The sequence below is a fragment of the Myodes glareolus genome, chromosome X, assembly GCF_982192425.1.
Source record: "Myodes glareolus chromosome X, mMyoGla1.1, whole genome shotgun sequence".
Classification (NCBI taxonomy): domain Eukaryota; kingdom Metazoa; phylum Chordata; class Mammalia; order Rodentia; family Cricetidae; genus Myodes; species Myodes glareolus.
The window spans coordinates 116189835-116216422 of record NC_142053.1 but is presented as its reverse complement, the minus strand read 5'-3'; the positions used below and the strand labels follow the sequence as shown (position 1 = coordinate 116216422).

General features: G+C 35.6%; 1 protein-coding gene across 16 annotated transcripts in view; it reads left to right on the top strand.

Annotated features, from left to right (window-relative positions):
• Positions 1-26588, top strand: part of Scml2 (Scm polycomb group protein like 2) — a 149936-nt gene that overhangs the window by 49834 nt on the left and 73514 nt on the right. For 13 of the 16 annotated variants that reach the window (XM_085684788.2, XM_085684798.2, XM_085684796.2 and 10 more), the window contains 5 exons: positions 16490-16535; positions 18586-18654; positions 22604-22674; positions 23423-23657; positions 26250-26338. In XM_085684788.2, coding sequence (XP_085540914.2) covers positions 16490-16535; positions 18586-18654; positions 22604-22674; positions 23423-23657; positions 26250-26338 — 510 coding nt within the window. Of the gene's footprint in view, positions 1-8092; positions 8581-16489; positions 16536-18585; positions 18655-22603; positions 22675-23422; positions 23658-26249; positions 26339-26588 lie in introns of those variants that run through there. The other 3 variants (XM_087902628.1, XM_087902629.1, XM_087902627.1) reach the window with 3 other exon arrangements.

The following is a 26588-nucleotide window of genomic DNA, read 5'->3' as shown; positions in this document are numbered from 1 at the left end:
TTACCGGAAAAGATTCAGCATGTCTGACCTGGTGGCTGGCTCCATGGCTTCTGGCTCATAGCCCTCTTCCCAGCATTTTGTTCTGTTTACTCCGCCTACCTAATTTTCTGTCCTATCAAGGGGCCAAGGCAGTCTCTTTATTGACCAATGAAAATAACACAATAGACAGATAACCCTCCTCCATCATTCAGATTTCCATCTTCTTTTCTCAGTCATATGGGTTGAAAGTCCCCACCACTGTAGGGGAAAAGATAGAATAGTGACCAATTCAAGGCCGTTGAGACCCCAATCTCTAGACTATGTAGGTGACTGAGTGACTCTAACTGCTCAGAGCCAAGGTTCAGAAATACAACTTACTGGGGGTTTGTAAGGAGAATCTTTTTATTTTTTTTTGAAATTTCTAAAAAACAAGGGGCCAAAATACTTTGAGGGAAGTGTTTTTTCTATGAATTTCATGTTAGCTTCTCTAGTGTTACTATATTCTTCATTAAAAGAACTGTGTTTTGCATGAAAGGCTACTTTTATTTATTTACTTTAACTCACCTGCTGAGTCCTATTTGTACCTATAAACAATACATTGATTTAATTGAGAACTTGCCATTGAAATCTCTTACTAAGGATATTATGACTCAGTGATAAGTATAACAGTAGCTTTTCATGTCTGAGCCCCATGATTTGATTTTTGGTATACCTACCCCACCATAATCACTTGTTTATTTGTCTGAACTGTGTATTTAGTACAGGTATTTTTTATGATTTTTTTAAAAAATGCTGCAAGACCCCCAGTGGCAGTAGGCAGCAGAAATACTGTAGGTTCCAAATGGTGGTAGCGTGCCATGTGGCGGCAGGCAGCGGGCTCTAGGAGCAGCCAATCCCAGGCAGAGACGGCTGCCGGTCCCCGAGCAATGGCTGGTCCCAGGCAGGGAGACACATGGTGGGCGGGCAGGAGACAGAGACATGGATAGACAGGACTTGCAGAGTGAGGTTGAATATTTATTCAGGGGGTTATGGAGGGGGAAGGGAGAAGGGGAGCAGAGAGAGAGAGAGAGAGAGAGAGAGAGAGAGAGAGAGAGAGAGAGAAGAGGAGAAAGAGACAGAGAAGGGGGAAGGGAGAAGTAGGGAGAGAGGCAGCTTCTGCCTCTTTGAGAGGAAGATGGAAAAAGAAAGTAAGCTCAGGCCAGAGGCTGAAGATCAGCCTGCCTCAGCGAATGGGGGAGGGAGTGGGCGTGGCTTGTCTCTTAAAGAGACAGAACAACCATTACAGTATTGGACCATGGTAGGCTCAGCAGCTACTACTGCTTGACTAAAGAGAGAATATGCATCATGTTCCACGTAGATGCATTACAGTTTTAGAACTGGTTTTAGCTCACAGTTATTTTAAACAGCCTGGGGATGCTAATATCTGCTGGGTTGTTCAATGTGCATCTTGGTTTATTTTGCATCAGTCACAATTCCAGAAAGGAGCAGAGCCTACTTTAACTGCTTCTGCTTTGTTTTGCTAGTCTCATGAGAGACCCTAGATGTTCAAAAACAATGCACATTGGATATAAAGCTACTGGTACAATACGCGTATAGAATTTTCTTCTTTGAATTTTTGCTGTATTTTTTAATCCAAGTGTTCAAATGCCACTCTGACTAAAACATTGCCCATTGATTTCATCCTCTTGTTTATTAAATCAACATTGTTGTGAGATATCTGTTTATGAAAAGTTATTTGTAAATTGCAGTGAGTGATACTTTGAAAGCGTCTGTAACTTAACCTGAAATTTCTGAGTAATTTTAAATGTTAAACCTTTCTGTTTGAACTTCTGTTGTGGTTTTGCTGCTAAAGTGAGATTGATTACATATTTGTACTTTTCAATTCCTCATTTAATGTTGTAAGGATCCAAGAAAGTGAGAATGTCAAATGAGCAAAGACATCAGTGTGTTCAAAGAACAAAAGGTGAATTTGAACTAATCAAGGAGAAAAAATATGTCATCCTTCATAGGACAAAAAAGTGCTATTTACTATCTTTTAGACCATGAGTTAAGAGTTTAGATAGGTGACAGCTTCTCTTTACCATATTACTTCTTTTTCTCCCCCTTTCTATTCACTTGAGCTTTATAGTCTCTAATTATACCTTTTCTTTTCCCATCTTAATTTGACTTTCTGCCCTTTCAACTAATTTCTTTTGATTATTTCCTTTGTAATTTGCTTACTTTGGCAATAAAAGAGCAAACAAAAATGTCTCTTTTATGAAGTGCATAGAAAGTAAAAAAAATTCTGAATGTTTGTCCACTCAACTATTTTATTGGATTACATATCTGTTTCAGACAGTGAACTCATAAGGAAAAGAAAGGTTATAGTTGATTTATATAGTACTGTTTATAAGTACAAAATAAAACCTGACCTTGACTATGAATAAGCAAAGGTCCAAAGATACCTAAGATAGCTAATATTTAGTGTAGCTGGAGGTCAGACTATAGCCTTAGAGAATTTATTAACAGAAGATTACATTAATTAGAAGACAAACTCCAATGAAGTTTAGCCCAAACCACATCTTGTGGGATAGGGATATAGTCAAGTTATCTGAAACACTTGCTAAAAATGAGCATGGTGCTTTACCAATAGGAATGAATTTGAAGGACAAATGTTGAGTGAAAAGAAGACAAACATGGGGTGGAGAGAGGGCTCAACAGTTAAAAGCACTTGCTACTTTTGCAAAAGATGTGGATTTGGTTCCCAGAACCCATACCAGGTAGCTCACAGCATTAACTCCAATTCCCTAGATTTGATGCCTTCTTCTGGCATCTTTGGTTACAACACACTTCTGGTATACATACAGTCAAGCAGAGTAACACACACATACACATACCATTTGAAAAAAGAAACAAAATACTGTATATGTATATTCATGCTCATTAATAAGATATCAAGAAAAAGCATAACTAATTCATAGTGATAGGAATGAGAGTAATATCATTTGAGTTGGAATGATGTTCATCACTGGGAGGAATAATGAAGAGATTTTCTGGGATCTAGAAGAAAGGAGGGGATGATGACTCAGATGGAGAATAAACATCATGAAAAGAGTAAAATCAAAGTTAGTGTGTTTTGTTGTGTGTTTTTATGTTCAAAGGACCCCTTTTCAGCTGATAAAGTACCTTTCCATTTCATCCAGTATTCCATGATACAGGTTCCTTTCAAACTGATACATGAAGGATGCGATATTTGGTCCTACTTCCTTTTACCAGCTCTTATAACATCTTTCTCTTTTCTCCTTCTCAAAATTTCTCATTCATCTTGCTGTCTCTATTTCTAACAAAGCTGCATACAGTGAGAATTTAATAAATAAACTGTTTGAATAAAGGACTGAGTGATTATATTGAAGGCTAAATGTAGTATAATGTAGTATTCATGGAATCCATTCCAGTTTTCACAGCCTGTAAAACACTCGACTTGGCTAGTTAGCGCATATGTCAGGTATTTTGCTATTACAGACTAGTACACTTTTACAATGTGAGGACTGATTAAACAAAATCCATGTGGTTTTCTGATCAGTTTGACAGTATTTTCTCATCTATGACTTAAATGCCATTTATTTCTTTACCACTGTTTATAATTTTTTAAGTAGAGGCATAGAATTGGTTGTAAATAAATAACTAATTGATGGAGCTTGGAACTTGGATTTTAGACAATAATTAAGAGCTCCTAGTACAGTCATGTCTTCCTTTCACCTGTTCGGCTAGCTCTATGGCTTCCTAGCTGAATTCACTTTGTGTTCCTTTTCCAGAGAAATTACTGTTTTGAAGTTATAAAAAAACTTGTTAAAACCAACAGTAATGCTAAAATCAACTCATAGCTTTTTGATATGTGCTTTCAGTTTAATAATGATATTAAAAGTTCTTTAAGAATCTAAAGGTATTTGTAAACTTAGTTAATAGTTATTTATTGCCTACCATGTGGTTTTTATCACCAAGGTGGAAATAGACAAATGCTGTTTACTAATTACAGCTTGAATCTCTAATTTCTGCCTTTTGTGTTGTAATAAGAAATGCATGATGTAGGAAAAACATTTTTTATTAACTCATTCTAGATTGTTAACTTTATGTTTGCAAATAGTACTCAGAATAAGCTATAGCATGTGTATTGATAAAATTATGGGATAAACTTACTTAGAAAAAAACTATCTTTTTATTCTGCTTGATTAATATTAAACACTAAAGAAAATTTCAAAAGGAACTAACCAAACACACGCGAGATACAGGATTTTGCAATGGATTTAGATTAAGACAAGAGTGTGGTAAAGCAATGTGTCAATAAAGTCATAATAGGTTTTGGTCTGAGTCAAGAGAACTATCAGAGAAAATTAATAGGAGTAAATCTGTTGCTTACTTGATAAATCATGAAAATGTGGATTGTTTCAGCCTTAGTTCTTATCCTTTCAGTCCAAAGAGTCTATTTAATTAATTAATGAAATTTGTTCTTTGATGACTTTACACACGTGTGTAACACATACTGACCTCTCTCACCCCAGACTCTCCCAAGTACCTCTGACTTTCCTCCTTCTTTACAAATCTTTTTTTTTATCATTTTAATGTCTGTTCATTTTGTTTTGTGACTCACTAAGTTTAACCAGAAATATCAATGTGATCATAGATTCAGGACTAAATCCTGCAGCCTGGTGGGCCAAGCTGTAGGTACATAATTCAAGACAATGACTCCCCCCCCCCCCGCTTTTAATAATGTATCGGTAGTTACTAGTTTAGCAGTGAAGGCTAGAGGCCTGTGAGCCCCTTTCATGACTGGTTGTTGACAGGTCCAGTCTTTTTGTGGGGGATCCAGTTTAGGTAACTGCAGTTGCTATCGGTTTGATTTCAATGGTTGTATCATGGCTAGAAGATGACATTTTCAATACTTTACCCTATTTTCTGGCTTTTACATATTTTCTGTCCCCTCTTCTGTATTGTCCCCCAAGCCTTCGATGAGGATGGCATAAATGTCTTGTTTTATGTTTGAGCCCTCAGCTATGACTTATACTCACTGTTCATGGGGCTAGCAGAAGTTGTGACTCAAGAGTCTTATTCCTAATTTTCTAGACAATATTTATTCAACATCATAATGAAAGTATTTATTCTTCCAGTTTATAAATTATCAGATTCTTACTACATATAAAGTGCTATCATATAACATAAAAGAGTGATGCTCTGATCTTTGCTAACATTATTTATAAAAGCAGTCTCTATTTTAGCAAAGGAGGGAAAATAGGGTATAAGTAGCCCCAAATAATTATTATTGAAAGTTTATATGTATAGGATATGATGAAACCATATGACTGATGACAAAATTGGAAGGTTTTTTAGAAAATGTTCTAAAGTATGTTCAGAAACCAGCTCTGACACTTAGCTTGCTGTGTGAAATTCATTTTCCTCATCTAGAATGTGAGTATAAGAATATCTAACCTCATAACATTTAAGATATTTTAGGTTTAACTTCATTTTTAATTCAATATTTTTCTATATCTGTGGTTTGTAGTGTGTACATGCTTGCATACTATAGCACTCATGCACAGGTCAGAGGACAGCTTACAAGAGTCTGTTCTCTCCTTCCAACATATGGGTCCTGCAACCAGAACTCAGGTCGTACGGTTTGGCAGCAAGTGCCTTTGTCCACTGAACAATCTGCACTGACCTAAGAGGTTTGAGCACAGGAGCTCAATAAATGCAGTTGTCATTGTCAATAATATACTTAATATGATAGTCATTTCTATAAGTTCTTTGGTGAGATGAATTATAGTTAGTGAGAAGATGTTGTTCTAATGTATATGATGCAAATCACATTTTCAGAATAAGGAATTCAATAATTATGCTTGAAAGAACAGCAGTTGCAGTGAGGTATCCGTGAGAGGAAATTTAGCAATAAGTACAAATTAATAAAGATATTTACATTCAAAGAAGTGATAGAAAGGCAAATCTTTCACATAGAGACTTCAGAGCTGAATTTTCAAATGTTCAGGATTAGAAAGACAGTGACCACTGATTAAGGATTTAAATTCATCCAATTTTATAATCTGTAAAGGGTTTGCTTAGAATAAAACTGTTCAATTTGTATTCTGCTAAAATCTTTCTGGCTTAAAGAACTATTGAATCTTTCTCTTAGATAATGGAAACATTCTTTATATAACAGTTGATGTGACCAGATAGTTCTTTAATGTTTATCTATCATTGATAAAATTTTTACTTTGAATTTTATATTGACATTGACTTCATTCAGTTTAAAAGGATTTGAAAACAGAGTACTTTAACATGACTTTTGTTTATATTTGTTTTTGAAATAGTGGTCTTACTATATAGCCCAAGTTGACTTTGAATAGAAGAAAAACTATAAAATTACTGTAATTCCAAAACAACTCAAAACTACACACACACACACACACACACACATACACACACACACAGAGTTTCTTCTCATTCAGTAATGAAAACAGTGAAAAAAGAATTTTCTGTAGCATACAACGTAGACTTTTATGTTTTGTTTAAATATCTCAATTCCCTTTTTGTATATATACTATGTATAGTAATTCTTAGATTTAAGTGTCTTAATAATACTTGAATACTTTCACATAACTACTTTTTTGAACTTGAAATGGCCTCCTATCTGAAATTCAATAAATAAATGTCCTCTGAAGGAGAAAATTTCCATACTATTCAAGATTTGATTTTATGTTTAATAAAGTTCCTGTAAATATGATCATCTTCAGGAAGAGAGGTTGCCAGTTACTAGGAAGAAATAAAGAATTTTTAATACCACACCGTTTTGAAAATCTTCAGGTGGCAGGCCTCTTCTGTTTCAAGAGTAGGTATACCAGATAGTATATTCTATTTTACTGTCTTAGGAACTGCTGGCTTCTTCTTAGGGAGAACAAAATTATTTCCCTGTTGCCCCTAGAACTAGCAATGCCTGATACATAGTGTGCTAACATCTTTGAGGAGCTTGCATTTGTTTGGTACTATAAAAGCTGCATATGAAAATAATTTTATTTTATACTTTAGAAAATGGATATACTCTTTGTTGTGAATATATGCTTTTTGTTTTAGGCTCTAACTTCAGAATTATAGTTTTGAAAGTCCATTATACATTAAGGTAATAACAGATACAATATCTACGCTCAGTTTTGGAAAAAGTTGTAGAGAGAGGAGAAGACCTATCAATAGTTTACTTTTGGTTAACCTGGCAATTGTGTATTTTCCTAACAAAACTTTGAAATTGGCTTATAATAAACTCAGAACTAGAGGTGCATACTTTCTCTGAATTTCTCTTTGATATATGTTGAGCAGATTGATGGGGTGTTTTAAGTCATTTTTTCCTTCCTCTCTTCAGAGTGATCTTCACTTATGCTACAGGTTCTTCCCAGGTTAGAAAGCCTGTGTAGGGGCAATTCCAAATTACACTGTGTATGACTCTTCTGGGCACTCTCCAATGTGAACAAACGGTTTCTGTCACTAGGCTGTGTAGTGTCTTTTAGCTTAAGCATAAATTAAGAAGAAGAACAAAATCCAGAAAGTGGGACTAGGAGAGCATTGGTGTAAAAGAAAAAAACTATGGTTAAGAGGGATAAAGGTGAAAACGTTGGAGCCACAAAAGGATGGAGTGAGTGCCTTTGCTCAAATTCCTATATAGGAGCTGAGCTGAATTTTCCTTGCTCCTTGGACTTGATTTCCAGGGGAAGCATTTACATTTTGGGGTCAATGGCCAAAGTAGGAGTTGGCCAGGAGTCTGACAGGCTGATGGGAGTGAGTGTCCAGGATGGAACTTGATGCTAGACTCCAGGGTTCTTGGGTGCAAGGGCTGCTGCTAGGTTTTTTTTTTTTTTTTTTTTTTTTTTTGGTTCTGGCTGATAAGGAAAAACTGCCAAAAGGACTTTTCAGGGTCGCCATGTCTCTATGATGGCCACTGCTTGGATAAACACAAGCAGGTTGCTGGGTCCAGGTCTCAAGCTCCATCGCGGCAGCCCTCTGAGGGTGTGTTTGCAGCCAACACAGGACACATAGCCTGCTGTGGGAGGGCGGGGTGGCTATATCGGTTGTGGGGCATGCGCGGCTCTGAGCGCGGCTTCTCAAAAATGGCGGCGGCAGTGTGAACTCTGGTGTCTGCTCCGGGAACTAGCATGACAGAAGTTTTGTTGCTAGGGCGGAGGAGACCCGAGGTGCGTGGTGCCCCCGGCCCCCCATGGGGAGTGGCTACTAAGTCCTGGTGTTGCAGTCCTGATGGCTGTCTGCAGGGCGGGCGGTGGGGGGCCTTAGGGGCACGTCCTGCGCTGGGAACGCCCCCTTACTGCCGCGCCAGCGTCCCGCCTCAGTTTGTCCCGACACCCCTGTCTCACACCCCTGGACTCTTTACCCCAGATGCCACGGCTGCCGTGTCTCGTTTAGTGTTCACTGTAGGCCACTTTGGCTGCTAGAGCGCAGTGCTGCCCTTCACACTTGCTCGGAGCCCCTCTACCGGCCCGTCTTGCTGCAGTCATTCTGGCCCCTGGCCCAGCTCCCTCCGAGGGCCCCTCTCCTGCAGTGCCGACAGCGCCCTCTGCGATTCTCCCCAGGGTAGGTGGGACCAGGCTGAAGCCTGGGGGCTTGGAGGGTGGTTGGTAGGGTTGAGTGGGGCAGGGGTTGACTTCTTGGCAAGGTTTGTGTTCAGATCAGGAGTTGGGAGGAAACTTGGATTTTCGGAGGGGGATGTCAGCCTAGAAAGATGCGCCTGTGGCCTGGAGCCCGCGCGGGTCTGGTGCCAGGTGTGTGCCTTGGGGCTCCTCGCGGGGGTGGGGTGAGGTGGGGGTGGGGGTGGGGGAGTGTTAGTCCTTTAGAGTGGATACCTCCTGGATGAAGTCGAATGGGAAGGCATGGAGAGACTCCTCCTGAAAGGGTTTAGGCGAGGGGATGTACTCAGTCAAGGTTTGAGAATAGTGACCACTGTTCCTTTGATTTGAAAACAGCTCTGTAAAGGTTTCTTGCCTTTATTGATTTTTTTTTTTACCTGACTAGTATTCCAAGAGTCTGGAAAAAAAGATATGAGATATTAGAAGAATTTGGAATCTAATCTAACTCTTTATTTATTTATTTATTGGTGTCTTGAGCTATATATGTAGCTTCAAAGACTGAAGAGTAACTGCCCCTCTCGCCTCCCCTCCCCTCCCGTCCTGTGTTGTATGTGGGCAGCTCACATCCTTACTTATAGGTTCCCATCTGAGAGTAGTGATGTTTTAAAGAAGGTTGTTAAACATTTGTCATTCATCACAAAGTATGATTACGATTAGAAATGTCTATTTTTGAAGAATGAGAACATTAACCTTTATGATGTACCTTTAGGGTGACTTTAGAAATGTCTTTTGAAAGTAAATAGATTGGTTAGCAAGGGTAAATTGAGGCAGGGAAAATGTGGTTTGCTGTATGATTTTCGAAAATATTGGAGATGCTTTTTTCTTAGAGAACTTCAGCTGTTGCAGTGTCGGTGTTTCCAGGGGCATTATTATTTTCAGTTTGAGGAAGAATATTGGAAGATGTTCTTGAGTACAAGGAGGGTTTTTTTTAATAGTAGTTATTGGCACATACTTAATTTTGTCTAATGATTGCTTTGAAATGTTTTCACTAATGTCAGTTTTACCTTTTTTTTGCCACTCCGTTTTTCTTCATTAAGTAACCCTTTTGTAATGATGGGTTCTTTTAAGCTGTTTGTGGTTTTCTGTATTTAATGGGAAGAATGTGAAAATAAGCTTCTGAAAGTGAGTCTAATTAGGATTTTGAGAAGACAGTGAGTTTGTTACCTTACATTGATCTATAGCTTTATCTATCATTTAAAAAACAATCTGAATTTATAAAAGGACTTAGTCAAATCATTAAAAATAGCTTTGAAAATTTTGAATAAGATGTCTGTCCTCAAACTATGTAAGTTCCTTATGCGCCTGTTTACCCCAGAGAACTGCTTTGCTTTAGATTTGTAGTTAGGGGAAGAAAAGAATGCCATAACTGGTTTTGCACTCTCTGTATGAGGCTGTTTTAAAATTGATGATGTCATGAATGTACACAGTTGCTCTTAAACATCGATTCTTATTTGTCACGAGGCATTTGGTCAGCCTTTTTGATTTATGGCTCAGTTAACAGGTCTTCATTAAGCACCTGTGCTTTTTTATTTTATGGAATTCACTCAGTTTGAGGTGTATTTATTCAAAGCCCATTTTGTGTTTCAGTTTCTGGGTGTTTAAGGTGACCAGTTCCACTAGTAGTACCTTATTCCTGTATATTCCAAGAATGCTAAGGAAATTATAATTGATGTAGAACATGTATTTCTACATGTTCTTTGCCTAACGGTTAAATTCGAGTATTTTTGCCACTGTTCTTTACATTTTGGTTGTAACCAAGAATTATTTCTGATTAGGCCTGTGGGAGACTGGTATATTTGCTAGTATTAGTTAAAATCAGTATGCACATTGGAAATTGGGTATTTTTAAATGATAAACAATTGCACATTTATGACCAAGTAGCTTAGGTTATAACTAGACTTAAACAGTACTTTATTTCAAAATACATCTTAAATCTCCCTAAAGCCAAACTAATAAGGCTTATGATGGTCAGTTACAGACTAGATGTGACTCTCAGTTTTTTGAGTTTGTTCCTTTTTAGCTGCCTGCCTGTTCCTCCCAGATGCTTCCTATCACCCCTTTTCCTGCCCCTGTTCTCTTCTGTTGCTGTCTGTTTCCGCATTAGTGAAATGGTCTGGGTAATCCTGGGCTGTCTCAAGGAGAAATAATTGATGATGGTAAAGTGCCTTAAAAGACTGAGTAAATACTAGGTCTTTTGAATGGAAATGACTTATCCCCTTGTTCCATTATAAGTTAGTTCCAAATACAAACTTTTAGTTTGAATTCTTATGGAGGGTATTTTACTTGAGATTTTTATTGCCGCTATCTTTGGGTTAAGTGGAATACTGGGGTGAATGCAAGAGGATCCTCTGTTCTTTGAGCTACTAGTCACCTTTTAGAAACAAAGTCATTATTAATGTCATAGAGTTAATACATGGGATCTTCAGATTAGAAGCGATTGTAGAATTTGAAAACCTGGAAACTTGGCAATAGTCAATGTTGGTGATTTTAAAAGTTCACCTTTAATGGAAAGTCTTGATACTCTTTTTTCCTGAGGGATACAGAAGAATGCCAGTTTCACTTACTAACTCTAATGTTGTATAATTTACTTATTTAATTTTATAAATATAGGAATAAAATAGTGTTAAATATGTTTTTCAGACTTAGTAGCTTGGGCTTTGGTTACTTAAGGCATAGAAATACCTTTACCTCTAATGTCTTATTTGCATAAAGTCTAACAGAAATGATAGTAAATTTGAGAAACAATCTAAGATTTGAAATGGGCATATGTTGTTGGGTTTTCATGAGTAAGGCATTTTTGGTTATTTTGCCTTTGTTATCTGGCATAAGTAAACCTTGGTAGCCATAGAAATAATAGTGATGGTGTTTATATCGTGATTTCTATTAAACATAATGTCCCTAAATCTTTCTTCTGCTTTTGTTTTGGGCATCTGGTGTGATTTTTTTAACATGAAATAAGGATAACTTATTATGTGAAAAGTTGAGTGATTTTGAGTTCACATAGCAGTTGGATATGATAGTGTTTTAGAGACTATATGAACTCTTTAAAGAGTTAAAAAGTGGACTAAACTTGTTGAATTTTTGTGTGAGTAAAGAGCTGGGAAATATTTGAAGATAGAGAACACTTAACTCCTCTACTTGTAACTTGTGTTTATGGCTGTGGTTCTGCCCCTTCCTAAGTTTATAGGACCAAATTGTTCTCAGAGCGGAAAGAGAGTGCTCACCTTTTGTAGTAACTTACCATTGTAAACTTCCAAAGGGACAGACACGCTGCAGTTCTATGATATACTTGAGGATACTTTTGTTTCTTGGGGAACAACTTGCATGTCTTGTCTTCGGAATACACATCACAGTTTTCACAGCTTTTGTTTCTCAAAAGGATTAGCTAGTTCAGAATTCCAGACATAAACAACTCTATTTGATATGTACCTTATAGCCTTTATTAGTTATTTAAGAATGAATGTTGTCAAAGTCCTTGGTTTTAATATTTGGTCACTTTTTCTACCTTTCATCAGTTTTGGCTAGCTTTTATTTTTATTTATAAATACTTAAATTCAAACACTAATTCAAATGTACTTAAGTTTTCTTACTTTTGAACACAGAAATATCCTTGTTGCTGTGGAACCGCTTTTTTTCTTTGAAAATAATTTAAAGAGTATTATTTGGAATGTTTTTTATTATACTAGTTATTTGGAAGTAATGTTCATATTCAATTTTAACTGACTTGGTAGAGTTTCATAAATATACTCAGATAAAACAATCTTTGTAGTCATTGTTGAGATAAAATAGCCAATAGAGACAAATACATGTGTGTATTCCTTAACTTTATATTACTTTATGATCAGGTTTTTTTCATTTTAGATTTCAGAAGTTATAGAGATATTTAAATGAGTAGTTTGAAGATACCTGCTACATGTTTGTTATAGTGTCAGGGATGTTTCGTTTTCTAGTCACTTTAGATTTTAGTTTATTGCATGCTTTTCTACACTGTTGTTTAGTAGGCACTGCTGTCATCATTTCCATTATTTCTTGTTGGGCTGGTGTTAGAAACCATAAATCTAGGGTGCACTGATAATAGAAGCAGGCTGTAACTTGATCTACTTCTTTTGTCAAAGTACAACACCATGAGCTGCCTGTAGTAAATTGACATGCCATGCCATTAACTCTAGCCCTTCACAAATGTCAGTGGGCAGCAGGTCTTCGGGTAATTATCTTGTGGCTGTGCTTTAAAACCTTAGGAATTTACAACTATAAACTGGAATTTTGGCAACCCTTGTCTTGTATTTCATTTATCTATTCTCTGATATAAAATGCTGCCTAACTGTGTACAGAACTTCCACATAAATAATTTTAAAATGGCAAGTGATTCTTTAATTTGTAAGTTATAATTTTTAAATAACTTAAAAATATGACTAATGAATTCTCTTGCTTGCGCTCGCTCTCTCTCCCCCTCTCCCTCCTTCTCCCCCCCTCTGCCAGGACCTCAGTAGCTCCCACTGACCTTGAACTCCTTATCCTCCAGTCTCCACCTTCCAAGTGATGTTGGATTTATTTTGACACACAAAAAGACTAATTTCTAATTTCTTGGGGGTAGATCTTGCTAAAAGATTGCTAAAATATTTCCTATAGAATATCTTATTTCCTTTGGGAGATTCAGTTTGATGCAAATCCTTACTACCATAATATTCTAAGAATTGGTGAGTCACCAATGGAATTTTTTATTCCATTTTATCCTTAGTAATATTTTACTTTTGAGACATAGTCAGTTTCCCTATTTGTCATGTTATCTTCTTGACTCCAGCACATGAGAAGCTAAGTCACCAATTCTTAGGCTTTTTCTTTTAGGCCATCAACCAGCTCCCAAACCATGACACAGAGACTTATTATTAGTTGTGATTGATTGGCCTAGCTTAGGCATGTTTCTGGCTAGCTCATATTTATGTTTTTATTTGTTTTTTTTTTTAAAATACAAACTTTTTTATCGAATCTTTAGAGGTTTCACATCATGCACCCCAATTGTGTTCACCTTCTGGTCTCCCAGTATTCCTCCCCATCCCTGTTGCATTCTCTCAAAAAACAAAACAAAGTAAGCAAGCAAGCAAACAAAACCAAGAACAACAACAACAAAACAATAAATCAAAACAGAATAAAAACCACACCTAAAACTGAAAAATCTCTGCTTTGCCTTCTCTCCTGACTCTTCATCACCTCTTCATCCATCCAGATGGGCTTGGAGGCTTCTGTGTGTCATTTAGTATACTCCTTTGTCCCATCAGCTTGACTGGCAAATGTCCATTGCAGTGAGTCATTGGTCTGATTCAAGGCCTCTGGTCTTTGGTACACCATCCTCACTGGATCCTCACCAGAGCTCTTCTGGGTTATCTTGTGTCTTGGCGGTCTTGCTGTTATAGTTTCACAGGACTAGAGCCCTTTCACAAACTCCAGCAGGTCCTAGATGGGGTAGATGCTAGGGTGGGTCAACCCAAGGCCCAGCTGTGAACCTGGGCGTTCTGCTGTTTAATTATTAATCTGTTTCTATTTATCTACATTTTGCCCCAGGGCTTAATACTTTTATTACTTTTGTATATCTTATTTTCACTGCTTCTCTATGTCTGGGTGGCTGGCATCTGCTTGACTTCTTACCCTGGATGTGTCCCTTGTTCTTTCCTCCTCCTCGTCTCGATTCTTCCTCTCTCTTGAGCCTAGATTTTTCTTCCTATTTCTTATTTCTGCCTGCCAGCTCCACCTATCCCTCTCTCTGCCCAGCTATTGGTCATTCAGCTCTTTATTAAAACAATCAGGTGCCTTAGGCAAGCAAGGTGAAACAAATGTAACATATCTTTATATAATTAAACACACATCCTTTCATCATTAAATGCAGTGTAAACAAAAGTAACACACCTTTACACAGTTAAAGTAATATTCTGTAGCGTAAACAAATGTAACACATTTTGTCTTAGTTAAAATAATATTCCACAACACTCAGCTTTTAAAAATATAGCTCGCATGCATGCCCATTTGTCTGCCTGCCTGCCTACCTGCCTGCCTGCCTGCCTGCCTGTTACCATGTTTTGTGTTTGTGCTCTTGTCTGTCTTACGTTGTTGGAGTCAGAAGATGGTTTCAGATCACTTGGAGCCGTAGTTAACAGCATCTGTGCTCCCGAACATGTTTTCTGGGAACTTCAGTATATTGTAGTATATTGTAAGAGTTCTTAACCACTGACCCATCTCTCTAGCCCTCAAATCCCAGATTTTATGTGGTAAACTGTGTATCGCAGCGCCCCCCCCATTCTTTTTTTCCTTCACTCACTGGTCTTGCTGGGTACCAAAGCTGGTTTCAAATTCACGAATCTCCTATTTGAGCCTCTTAAGTGCCAGGATTATAGGCATATTCTCCACTACTAACTCTAGAGTGTGTATCTTCTATCCACATAGTAATACCAAGCACATCATAGGAATTATATCAGTATTTATTAAGTAAATGAATAAACCAAATCTAGAATCAGATACTTGTATTGACTAAAGAAACAGGAAAGCTTTCAGGAAATAGGTTGGATTTATTGATGGTCTCTAAGAACTGGTAGTATTTAAAGAAGCAGAAAAGGAGAAAAGGGTATTAGATGTAGTCAAAACAAGATGAGTCATTGAAACAAAAATCTTTTTCAGTTAGTGTATATGGTGTGTTTGAGTGATACATGTCTGGTGATTTTGAAATTGAGGAGGATATTAGCATTAACCATAGAAAGCTCTGGATTTTTTTCTTAATTGCATAGCCAATTGAAGCCGGAGGGTGATTTAGGAGGAAAACAGCCCAGACTGTATCTGACATTATGCTTTATTATGGTAGAAAAGTATACCTATGGCAAAAGTTGAACAGCTGTGTTACTACTCCAGGTAGAACTGAATGAAAGTAAAGACCGGTGAGTGTCAAGGGGAAGGGTAATTAGGTGTGTAGTCTATTGTTGGCCACTGAACGAAAGAACAGGTGTACAGCTAAGTCTTGAGAGAATTATTGGTATTGGTGAGAGAAAACTATCAGAAGAAGCAAAGTTTGGGGAGTTGAGACTTTAAATGCAAATAAATCTCTTGGGCTAGAGATATAAAAATCTTTCTGCGTAACTTCATAAATACATTCCCTTAATTACCAAGTTACATTCAGTCTGTACACCATCACATCTTAACAACAGGCAAATATATGCACCTGATCTTTTTCCTAATGCTTATTCTGTGTTTTAGTAATATTTCTTGGATTGGACTCTTTTCGTAGAAGAACGGTCTAATAAATATGTTTTAGAATATGGGGCATGTTGAGGTCATGCAGGAAAAAACTAATTAGTAGTAGTTTAAGTCAATCAGGCCTCCTAATAAGCAGTTTGCCACTAAAATGAATTTACTTGAATTTTGAGACAGAATCTCACTATGTAATCCAGGACGACTTTAAATTTAGGATTCTCTTGCCTCAGCTTCCTGAGATTATAGGCCTATTCCACAGTAGTTACTTGTCTCTTAACAGGTAATAATTGTTAGAAGATTTGATCTGTGGAACTTTTCATTGCATTTATGATTTTTCTACTTCTCACCAATGTTATGTGGACTCTGTTATAGGCCTTAAATCAAAATTCAGTCACTGCCAATCTACCGTCATCTCTGATTTACCCCTTCATTTTTGATACCCTTAAACAAAGCCCTGTACTTACCCGTGTTCCATTAGCAGCTGTTACTCATACACATTTTTTTTCTAGCTAGTAGCTTTCTTTTCATTTTATTCAAGTATACGACTCTGTAATTCATATTTTTGCTACTATTACATCTCAGAAATTTATGGTACTTAAGGCATTAATTGTTTTGCTTTTTAGGAAAATAGAGCAGAAGGGAATAGCATGGGACAAACAGTGAATGAAGGTAAGACTTGCTTATCTAAAGATTGTTTTTAGCTGTTTATAACAAGTATCTTAGCATATACTGAACTTGTGAAATAAAGCCTTTAATATGTTCCAACAAATAACATAGTATTAAACAATTACCTGCTGATTCGACCCTTTTCCCTATCGAATACTGTCATGCTCTCTTTCTAGTATTTTCCTTCCAGAATTATTTTCTTTTTCATATTTCAAAGAAGAAATGCTTTCTTAGATTTTTCTGTAGACATATTTTATTGACAATTGATTAGGATACAGCACCTTTATTTAGAAGGTAATCATCAAGTTATTGAGGACCTAAATTGCTCCTAATCTCAGTAAATTCTTTGCTACACACTTGGAATTCTTATATTCGTTTCTTAAAGTCGGTTTTATTGCCCTTATTATTCTGTTGTCCCTTACGGGATTTAGGTAAAGTCTTCTTTTAAAAATGTTTTTTACTTTTAATTACATGTATGTATGTTATGTCTTTGTGGATATGTGCATGTGAGTGCAGTTGCCTATGGAAGACAGAAGAGGACATCAGATTCCCTAGAGTGTAGTTTCAGGCAGCTGTGAGCCACCTAAATAGGGTGCTATGGTGGTCATCTGCAAGAGTAGTAATTCCTTTTACCTGCTGAACTTTCTCTATGGCCTCCAAATAAGAAAACCAAAAGTCTTGGAGGTAACTGAACAGGTCTTACAATAGGGTTTTACAAAGCCAAAGTAAGAATAGAAATATCCTGGGCTGGGGATGTAATTTCGGCATTAAGAGTACCTGCCTAGCATGTAAAAGGCACTTTTTTCAGGTCACCCTACCAAACAATAAAATTAAAAATAGTAGAAAGTAGGAACTAAAAAAGGAATAAATAGAATTCAATTCTTTTAACTGTAATATGAATGAATAATTCTTTCATCCTGTATTTCTCTGTAGAAGTCTGCTTATTGACTCATTCATATGCCACGCCTCTTTGTACTTTGTTGCACTTTATTTGCCATAATACATTCTTCACACATTTGCCTCTTTATCCTAGTTCAAGTCTTGTCTATCTTATTGCTTTCTTCTGATCACATGTTGAGTGCTGAATGCTGCCCTTTAATTTTGTTTAGTTTATTTGTTTGCTGACCTTGGTATGGTATAGTATTTATAAATAGATTGTTGGTTTCCTTAGAAAAAGACCCATGCTGTTAACATTTTTGTCATAGAAATTCTTACTATAGAACTATTTAGTAAATTTTGTAAGTGTGTGATTTCTTCAGACAAGTTAAACAGAAGATAACTATATATCTCCCTAAAGTATTCTTAGACATTTAAGGATTTCTTAATCAAAACCTGAAATACATATCAATCATTGCTATATGGAAACTCTGAGTCCTGAGATTCAAGCATTCACACTTAAGACGATGAAAGACATTTGAAAAACTATGATACTGTTGATTATTTAATGATATTAAGACCTTAGGATATTTTAGCATTATATTTTATATTTATTTCTTTCATATATACTCTAATTTGTCAAAGTGAATGATATATTTTAGATTTGGTGACGTCTCAAGAATTTTGTGCCCTCATTGAAATATTTAGTTTAGCATAGAGAAAAACCTGAGTAGTTCATTGAAGTACATTGTATTTTTTTCTAGCTTGCATGTGATATTTTTGAAACACTTGAAAGCATCACTTATTTCTAGGAAATTATTTTAAGCAGTGTAAGGATCCACCAGCAGTTCATTTAACACATTCACTTAACACATGTTTAAGTGCATTATGTATCCCAGATCCTGGTCTATGTTATAAACATGTATTACTGAGCAACACGGACAGAATTAAATACTTATTTTTTTATGAAACTCTCATTTTAGTAGTGAAAAATACAGTAAAGAAAACGAACAAGTAAATTATAAAGTGTAGAATGCGCTGGAAAGTATTAGGACACATAGCAAATGAAGATAATCATAAAATTTAAACATGTTCCCATTTAAATATTAAATTAATTTTATAATCTTTGAAGTGTCTTTCAGACTATTCCAATATTATTTTCTTTCTCTTTGGTTAGAATCAATGGATGTCAAGAAGGACAATCAAGAGAAAACTACTCATTCAAGTACATCTTCTGTGCGAAGCAGTAGGTTTTTAAGTAATTTAATACATGATTTTTCTTCCTCTTTCAGTGTTATAGTGAACTCATGTTGCTTCTGGTATAGTATGTATATACTAACTTCCAATACCTTAAAAAGTTTAGCGATAGAAAGAGTCAAAATGTACTGTGATATTTTAACTTTTAATTTATTTAAAGATGAATTGATAAAGATTGCATGAAATTACAATTTTATATTTAAGTGCAAATTTGTCCAATTTTTAATGGTAGAAATTTGTCATTTAAAATTATCAGAATTTTTATATATAAATGAGATTACCTAATCAACTAGGCAATTATATGAATATATTTTCAGGATCTAGACCATGGCGTTTCATTTTCGTAATCAGTGAATTACTGTTAGAGGTAAATTCTCTCTCTTTTTTTTTGGATAATTCTTGACACATATTAATGACCCATGCAATAATCTAGTGCCAAACAGAACATATATGATTCCTGCTTTCTCTGATCTTAAGTGGGCTGGTAGATAGTAAATACCTAGCTATAGTTGTAATGAATGCTATGAAATAATGTATGGTGTTCATTAAACTGAGAGATTTCATCTAAGATATTTTTTGCTCATCATCTTCACATAGCATATGAACCCATGCCTGGCCCTAGTAAAATACATTATAATTCTGATCCACTCCAGAGAAAATCAAGGAGGTTGATAGAGATTATATTCCATGTTCTACAATGTGTTAGACCTAATGTATAATTTAGAGTATAGGCTAATATGAAGAAGGACTCTGTGGATGTGTGTGTGCACTAGTCAGATCACACAGTCATGTATGTGCATGTACCTGTCCTTTGAAGAGATACATCAGTTTCTAGATATCTTCCCCAAGAGAAAATGACTTCAACTTCTCCTATTCTAATGAGAACATGACACAAAGGCAGAAAAAACTTCAGGCCGACTTTTGGTTGCTGGTTAGGAATTTCAACTGTGGTGTTGATGTAGGTGTTAGGTGTGTTAAGTCTAAACTAATAAATATTGGATCCATGTGTGTTTCCATTGTGTTAATGGTAGTGATTATCACATTGGAAGCCAAGAACAATTTTGATAAAGCAAAGTAAATCTCTGGTATATACTACAGATTGACACTGGCTAACAATATGATAGAAAATGTCCATGCTAATAGAACACTACTGGATAGAAATTGGTAACTCAGATTATAGCCAAGTCAGATACAAATGAAGATAGAATATTTACAAATTGTGTAGGAAGATTGAGTTTGAGGTCAGCCTAGACTATGTAGCAAGACTTATCTCAAAATTTTTTTGATCAGATGCATTAAATATTTTCTCATTTCACTAAAATCTTTATAGATACTGCTTCAAAGAAGAGGATTAGCGTAAATGGGAAAAGATTGTAGTCATTGTTTTCCTTTTTGAGGTGTCATAATCTTAACTATATCTTAGTCTTTTGTTGTTTGTAATTTATGTTTTATTTTGTTCTTTTATTGCTCTGTTGGATCATGTGGTGTTAGAACTTCAGTTAAAATTGTAGCACTTCGCCCGGCGATGGTGGCGCACGCCTTTAATCCCAGCACTCGGGAGGCAGAGGCAGGTGGATCTTTGTGAGTTCGAGGCCAGCCTGGTCTACAAGAGCTAGTTCCAGGACAGTCTCCAAAGCTACAGAGAAACCCTGTCTCGAAAAACCAAAAAAAAAAAAAATTGTAGCACTTCTGATTTTTATGTTAGGAGACCATGGGAATATTTTGACAATTTAATTGTGGACTTGGATCTCAGTTTTTACTTTGTACAAAGCTAAGTATTTACAACTTTAGGGACAATTTTAACATTAATCTTTTACTGTACACTATTTAGTACTCATAGGCATTACTTCATTTAATTCTAAATACACGTGGTACATTTCACATATTGTAAATAAGGTAACTGAGGCAGAGAAAATGAAATGATATGCTCAGGGTTATATAATAAGTCGTAGACTCGTACAGAAAACAGGGAGATCTGATTCTGAAGTACTTGTTCTTGACACTTTGCTTCATTATTTTCAGTACTGTGGTAGTACTCACTTTACTAGAAGCAGGATCAAATTGTAATTTTAGATTATTGACTGAGTTTAATTAAAACTTCTGTAACCTTACATATAACATGTGCATTACATATGCATAGATATGTGAATACTTATAATATTTTATGGTATACAGGGGATGGCTCATACTAACTTGAAGGAGCTAGTTGTACACATCTTCCCTGAACTTAGTGGTTAATAAGTTTGGTTTGGCATACTGCAGTCATCCATGGTGTCAATATTTATATTATAGAAATTCACAGATACTTAAAGCCAGGTTTTATTATTTGTATTTTCTAGAAAATTGATTGGTAAGCAATCTCTATGTGCAGATATCTGTGCTATCCTTTGAAGGATGTAAGATCCTACTCTGGTAGATGCTTGAAACTGGATAGCAATGGATACTTTACATATAAATATGTGATAATTATTTGATTTATAAATAAGGCACAATAAGTGATTGACAGCTATTAGCATAAATATCAGGACCCTCAGCATAGTACTTTTCTTTCATTGTTGAATGCTTTTACCTTTTCATTTAATGAAAGAATAGCCCTTTATGGTTTCTCTCTGGCATATCTGAATTACCAAGTATCAATATTCTTGCACTTTGTGGCCATTGTTAAGTTGAAAGTAAGGTAAGATATTTGAATACTGTCTATTTGTTACCTTAGCAAGCCGCCTGATGACAAGTTGTTGCTAAGTGATTAGCAGACTGGTTGCATTTGTGGCATAAATCGCTTGAGTGGGATAGAGTGTGGCTATGTGAAATTTCATCACACTACTTACAGCAACTGTATAATTTAAAACTTACGAATTATCTCTAGAATTTTCTCTTTAACATTTTGGATTGTAATTGAATCAAAATAGTTGAAATCATACATAAGGGAGGCTGAGGATAAAAAAGTAGCACTGCATATCAGAAACTGGTAATGCAGATTCACCTTGGGAAGAGAAGTCAGAAATTTATAGTGTTTAACAAGAACATAAAAACTTTCTGTTTGCTGAAAATTAGACTCTATATATGAATATGTATTTTGTAGTATTTCTAGTCAGTTTTTCAAGTGTTCTGACGGTCTGGCTAGCATAATGAAATTGTTCAATCCAGGAAGAGACACTACTTTCTGATAGCACTGTAGCATGTTATAAAGACTCTTGAAAGAGCACAGCAAGAATCTCTAGAACATGTACAGCACTAAAATCATCCATTTCAGTGACCACACTGTTCAATGTTTACTGCTCTATCTTAACAGCATGTTTTTGACACTGTGGATGGAAATTTAATAGCCCACTAAGAGCTACTTGCTTCTCAGAATTTTCTTTTAGTAAAACATTGCAGTGTTAAAGTTAGAATACATACTAAGCACTTTTAGCTCCCCCCTCAAAAAAACCCAAAGTGCCCTCATATTAATGGGATGGTATAATGTCAACAATATTGATGATCAAATGTATATTTGACACATATGCAAATTTTCTAGTCTATAAAGTTTTCTGGTTGTTTATGGTATACACACCCTTTTTTTTTGCAGTGTAAAGTCTTGAACCTCTACTTCTACTTCACATCCCCAGCCCATTCCTTCAAAATCACTCTTCTTTAGTCCACAATTCATTGAGGAGGATATGGGTATAATTTCCATTAGGATCATTATTATTAGGAAGTTTTATTTCTTGCATAGCTGAATATAAATTGAGACGTTTGAACTTGATTTGTAGAAAGTATTGTTTCTCTTTTTTAATTTTTGAGATTATAATGTAAGTATAACACTTCCCCCTTCCCTTTATACCCGTCAGAACCCTCCTATATCCCTCCTTGTTCTATGTATGTATTAAAACTTACTTTATTCAGAGAAAAAAATCATTAACTATATACTTCAAATCAAACCTGTTTTTTTTTCCCAGATTATTTTGACTGGGACAAGTATTTGAAAGAAACTGGTTCTATAAGTGCTCCTTCAGAGTACTTCAGACAGGTATGCCAAAATTCTGTTGAGACATCATACATTAATGTACAGTATTAACATGTGGAAGATTAACTGTGATTTCAGGTTTCTGGTAGTATGAGGAGAAAGTAGGATTATGTTTGTGCTACCCAAAACCAAGTGATCTATTTGCAGTTATTTTGCTAGCTATAATAAGCCCTTAAAATTGCCCATGTAGAGGGAAAGACAAAAATAGCAAATATAACAAACGTAATAACTCGTACTGAGAGAGCTCCATGGAACAGATGCTATTTAAGATTGTTAGAGTGAGAAGAAAGAAAACATGCAAATAATTTAAGTATTAAGAGATGGCACAGAGTAGCTGGAATGCAAGGTAGATAGAGCACTGTAGGATCAAGACTAAAGGTGTGTAAGGTGTTTGAAGTTTGTTGGAGAGTTTAACTTTATCATAGACTTTGATAGGACTTCTAGCTTGTTAATTTCAAGGGGAATACCTGAATAGGATTCTTATATTTTAATGTCTTTCAGGATGTATTTTATAGACTATATTTGTGTTTTCTGGATATACAGATGTGTGAGAATAATGATAGCCAGCAATTTTTTTTGGCATGTTAGTCAAAAGGGAGAGTTTTCCTCAAGCCTTGTAACACTGGCCTCATTTACCTGCTGTGATGCTACCTAAATAATGTCTCCTAAATATTCTGGTAACTTAATTTGCCATCTGTTTTTCTTATAGTTCACGCATTTTAACACAGTGTTGTTTTTTTTATATATATAGTCTAAGATTCCACCAACTAATGAATTCCAAGTTGGCATGAAATTGGAGGCACGTGACCCTCGCAATATTGCTTCGGTGTGCGTTGCTTCTGTTATTGCAACTACTGGTGCCAGATTGCGTTTACGACTGGATGGTAGTGACAATAAGAATGATTTTTGGAGACTTGTTGATTCATCAGACATACAGCCTGTTGGGACCTGTGAACAGGAAGGAGATTTACTTCAACCCCCACTGGGTAAGGAGAAAGAAACAGCTCTTGAACATAGTCTTACTAGTAAGCTAAGCTATTCACTAGAGGTGGTTTAAAGTATCTTTTTTATAAAAAAAAAAACCACTTAGGCCAGCCAGGCAGTGGTGGTGCATACCTTTAATCCTAGCACTAGGGATGCAGAGACAAGCGGATCTGTGAGTTTGAGGCCAGGCTGGTCTACATGAGCTAGTTCCAGGACAGGTTCCAAAACTGTCTGTAGAGAAGCCCGTCTCGAACTCAACACCCTCCCCCTCAAAAAAAAAAAAAGCCACTTTGGCCTTCTTACATGTTTATGGCCAGGGAGTTACAGTAGAGGATATATGATGTACTGAGACACTTTCATACATACTGCATAAGTGTGCTAAAAGGCCTCATTTTTGAGCAAATGTTACAATAATCTTCAGATTTAAAACAGCAAAAGAAATTTTCTTATACCATGCATGTAAATTTAGAAACTCCTTTAGAAAAGAAGCTGTTATACATCATATGAGTGACACACCTCTTGATACTGTCCATTGAGCCATTCAACACTTTTGGTATGAAGATGAGGATAGGAAGAATGTGAGTTTTACATTATGAGTTGAGTACGAGAATCAGTACCTTTTAGACATTGAGAGAGTTCTTTCAGTCCTAATCATTAGACACCTAGTTACTGTTAGGCATAGAAAAAAAATGAGAGAATGGAAATTTTAGCAAAGGGCTTAAGTTTACGCACATGTAGTGTTTGGTTGGACCATGTTTTTAAAATACAAAATGGTTACAACCTATTTTAGAATAAAACCCTGTAAGAGTTGTAGAATATGCATATAATCTGTAGAAAAGAAGTGTTTAGTTTATTTAGTCATCATTCTTCATTCTAAGTGAATTTCAGATGTTAGTTTTCATATTCTTTACACTGTTTAAAATAAAAATTAATGTAAAACTCACAATGATTTTTTCCCTATTAGTAAAATATTTCTCAAGAATCAATAATATATAATATTGAGAATAATTACTTTAGTATTATCTTTTAAATTTTTGTTAATTAAAATTGATTTAGTTTAAGAACTGGAAGGTAGCCCAGTGAGAAGAGCACATACTTAACATTCACAAAGAGCTTATTATCAATTCTTATTACCAAAAATTATTTTAAAGTAATTTTAAAAGAGATTCAGTGAAACTTAGTGACAAGTTTTTTGTTTAGCAGTCCCCCTTCATTGGTTTTTTTTACCTGTCCGAGATAGGTTTATTTCAATGTTTTGGGGACTGTATCTCAGTAATGTAGCTCATGTTGCCCTTGAACTATATCGATCCTCCTGTTTCAGTTTCCCAAATGCTGAGATGATAGGTATGTGCCACTACAAAAAAAGTTGTTTTTTAAATTTTTGCCTTGTTTTTATTTCTTTTACATTTATTTATTTAGTGTGTGTGTGTGCGTGTGTGTGTGCATGTGTGTGTACACATGTGATAACTTTGGGTAATCAGTTTTCTTCCTTGTACCATGTGGTTTCTGGGTATCAAACTCAGGTGGCCAGGCCTGGCAGTAGGCATTAGTAACAACCATTCCATTGACACCATTTTTTTTCCTAGTTATATTTTGGGGAATTCAGTAAAAGTTTATTTGAGGATGACTTGGTCTATCTTAACATTTTTGCATATGTTGCCTGTTGATAGCTCTGTTGTCAGTGATTCACATGCACCTCTATCTTAGTGAATGAATTCATCAAGAGGTCATAGAAACATTTTTCCAATTCTAGCATTTTAAGGAGGCAGGTTTTCAGTGAAAATGGTTGCTTCAGAAAACAGGCTAGCAAACTTATAGTCCCTGCTGTATATGCAAAATTCTGATATAAGTTGGTAAAATTTCTAAACAAGCCTATTTTGGTCACTTCTCTTTTAAGTTTAAGATCATATCTAGTATGTGTAAAGGAAGAGAAGTCTTTTTCCTAATATTTTATAAAAGTTTCAGACATATGCAAAATGTAAAAGAATTTTATACTGAGTATCCATAGACTCACTATGTCATTATTTTACCATATTGATTTATTATTTATGTGTTCATCTGTCGAATTTTTATGTATCCCAGAATAGTTGATATTAAATATACTTCCCTTAAATACTTAAGCATGCATATTGTTAGCTAGAATATATATTATAATTTTTCACCTTTAAAAATTTAAAATAGGATGTATTTTGTATATGTACATTTGTAAAGTTCAACAGACATGATCTTTTTGAAAGTCAGGGGCTCCAAGGAGAAGGCTTTTGCCACCTTTTCCCATTCTTGTGTGGTTTTTGGTTGTAGAATAAAAGGCTTACTGAACTACAGATTGTATCAACTGTATTATACTGGCCTGTCCCCAACATAAGTGTGTTTGTTGGCAAACCCTATCCAATGGCTGCTCTAAAATGAAAATTTCTGGTTCTACTTTGACTTTGTTGCCAAATGTCAAAGCGATGGTTGTAGCTACAAGAAGATTAATTTCCTTTTACTCAAGTCCTTAGAAAGTCATTCTTGGAAGATGATATGTGAATGTAACCCATTTTCCTTTATTACCATAGTTTTACAGGTTTTTTCATATCTAATTTATAAAACAGGGTACAGAATGAATGTTTCATCATGGCCCATGTTCTTACTACGAACACTCACTGGATCTGAATTGGCACCTGCAGTGCTCTTTAAGAAAGTAAGGAAAGCATTACAAGAAATCTCTGTCCTCTATCACATGATTTTATTTTCTAATGGAAATGTTTAATACTTTGTCTTTTCTCACATAGAAAAAAGTTTTTTTTTTTAAATTGCAGGTTAGCAAATACTTTGTTAGGGCCACTGTAACAAAGTGGAGTAATTTATACAGTTAAATATATTTCCTCACAGTTTGGAGGCTAGAATAAGAATTAAGGTGCCTTGAAGACTGGTTTAGAGTTGACCATCTT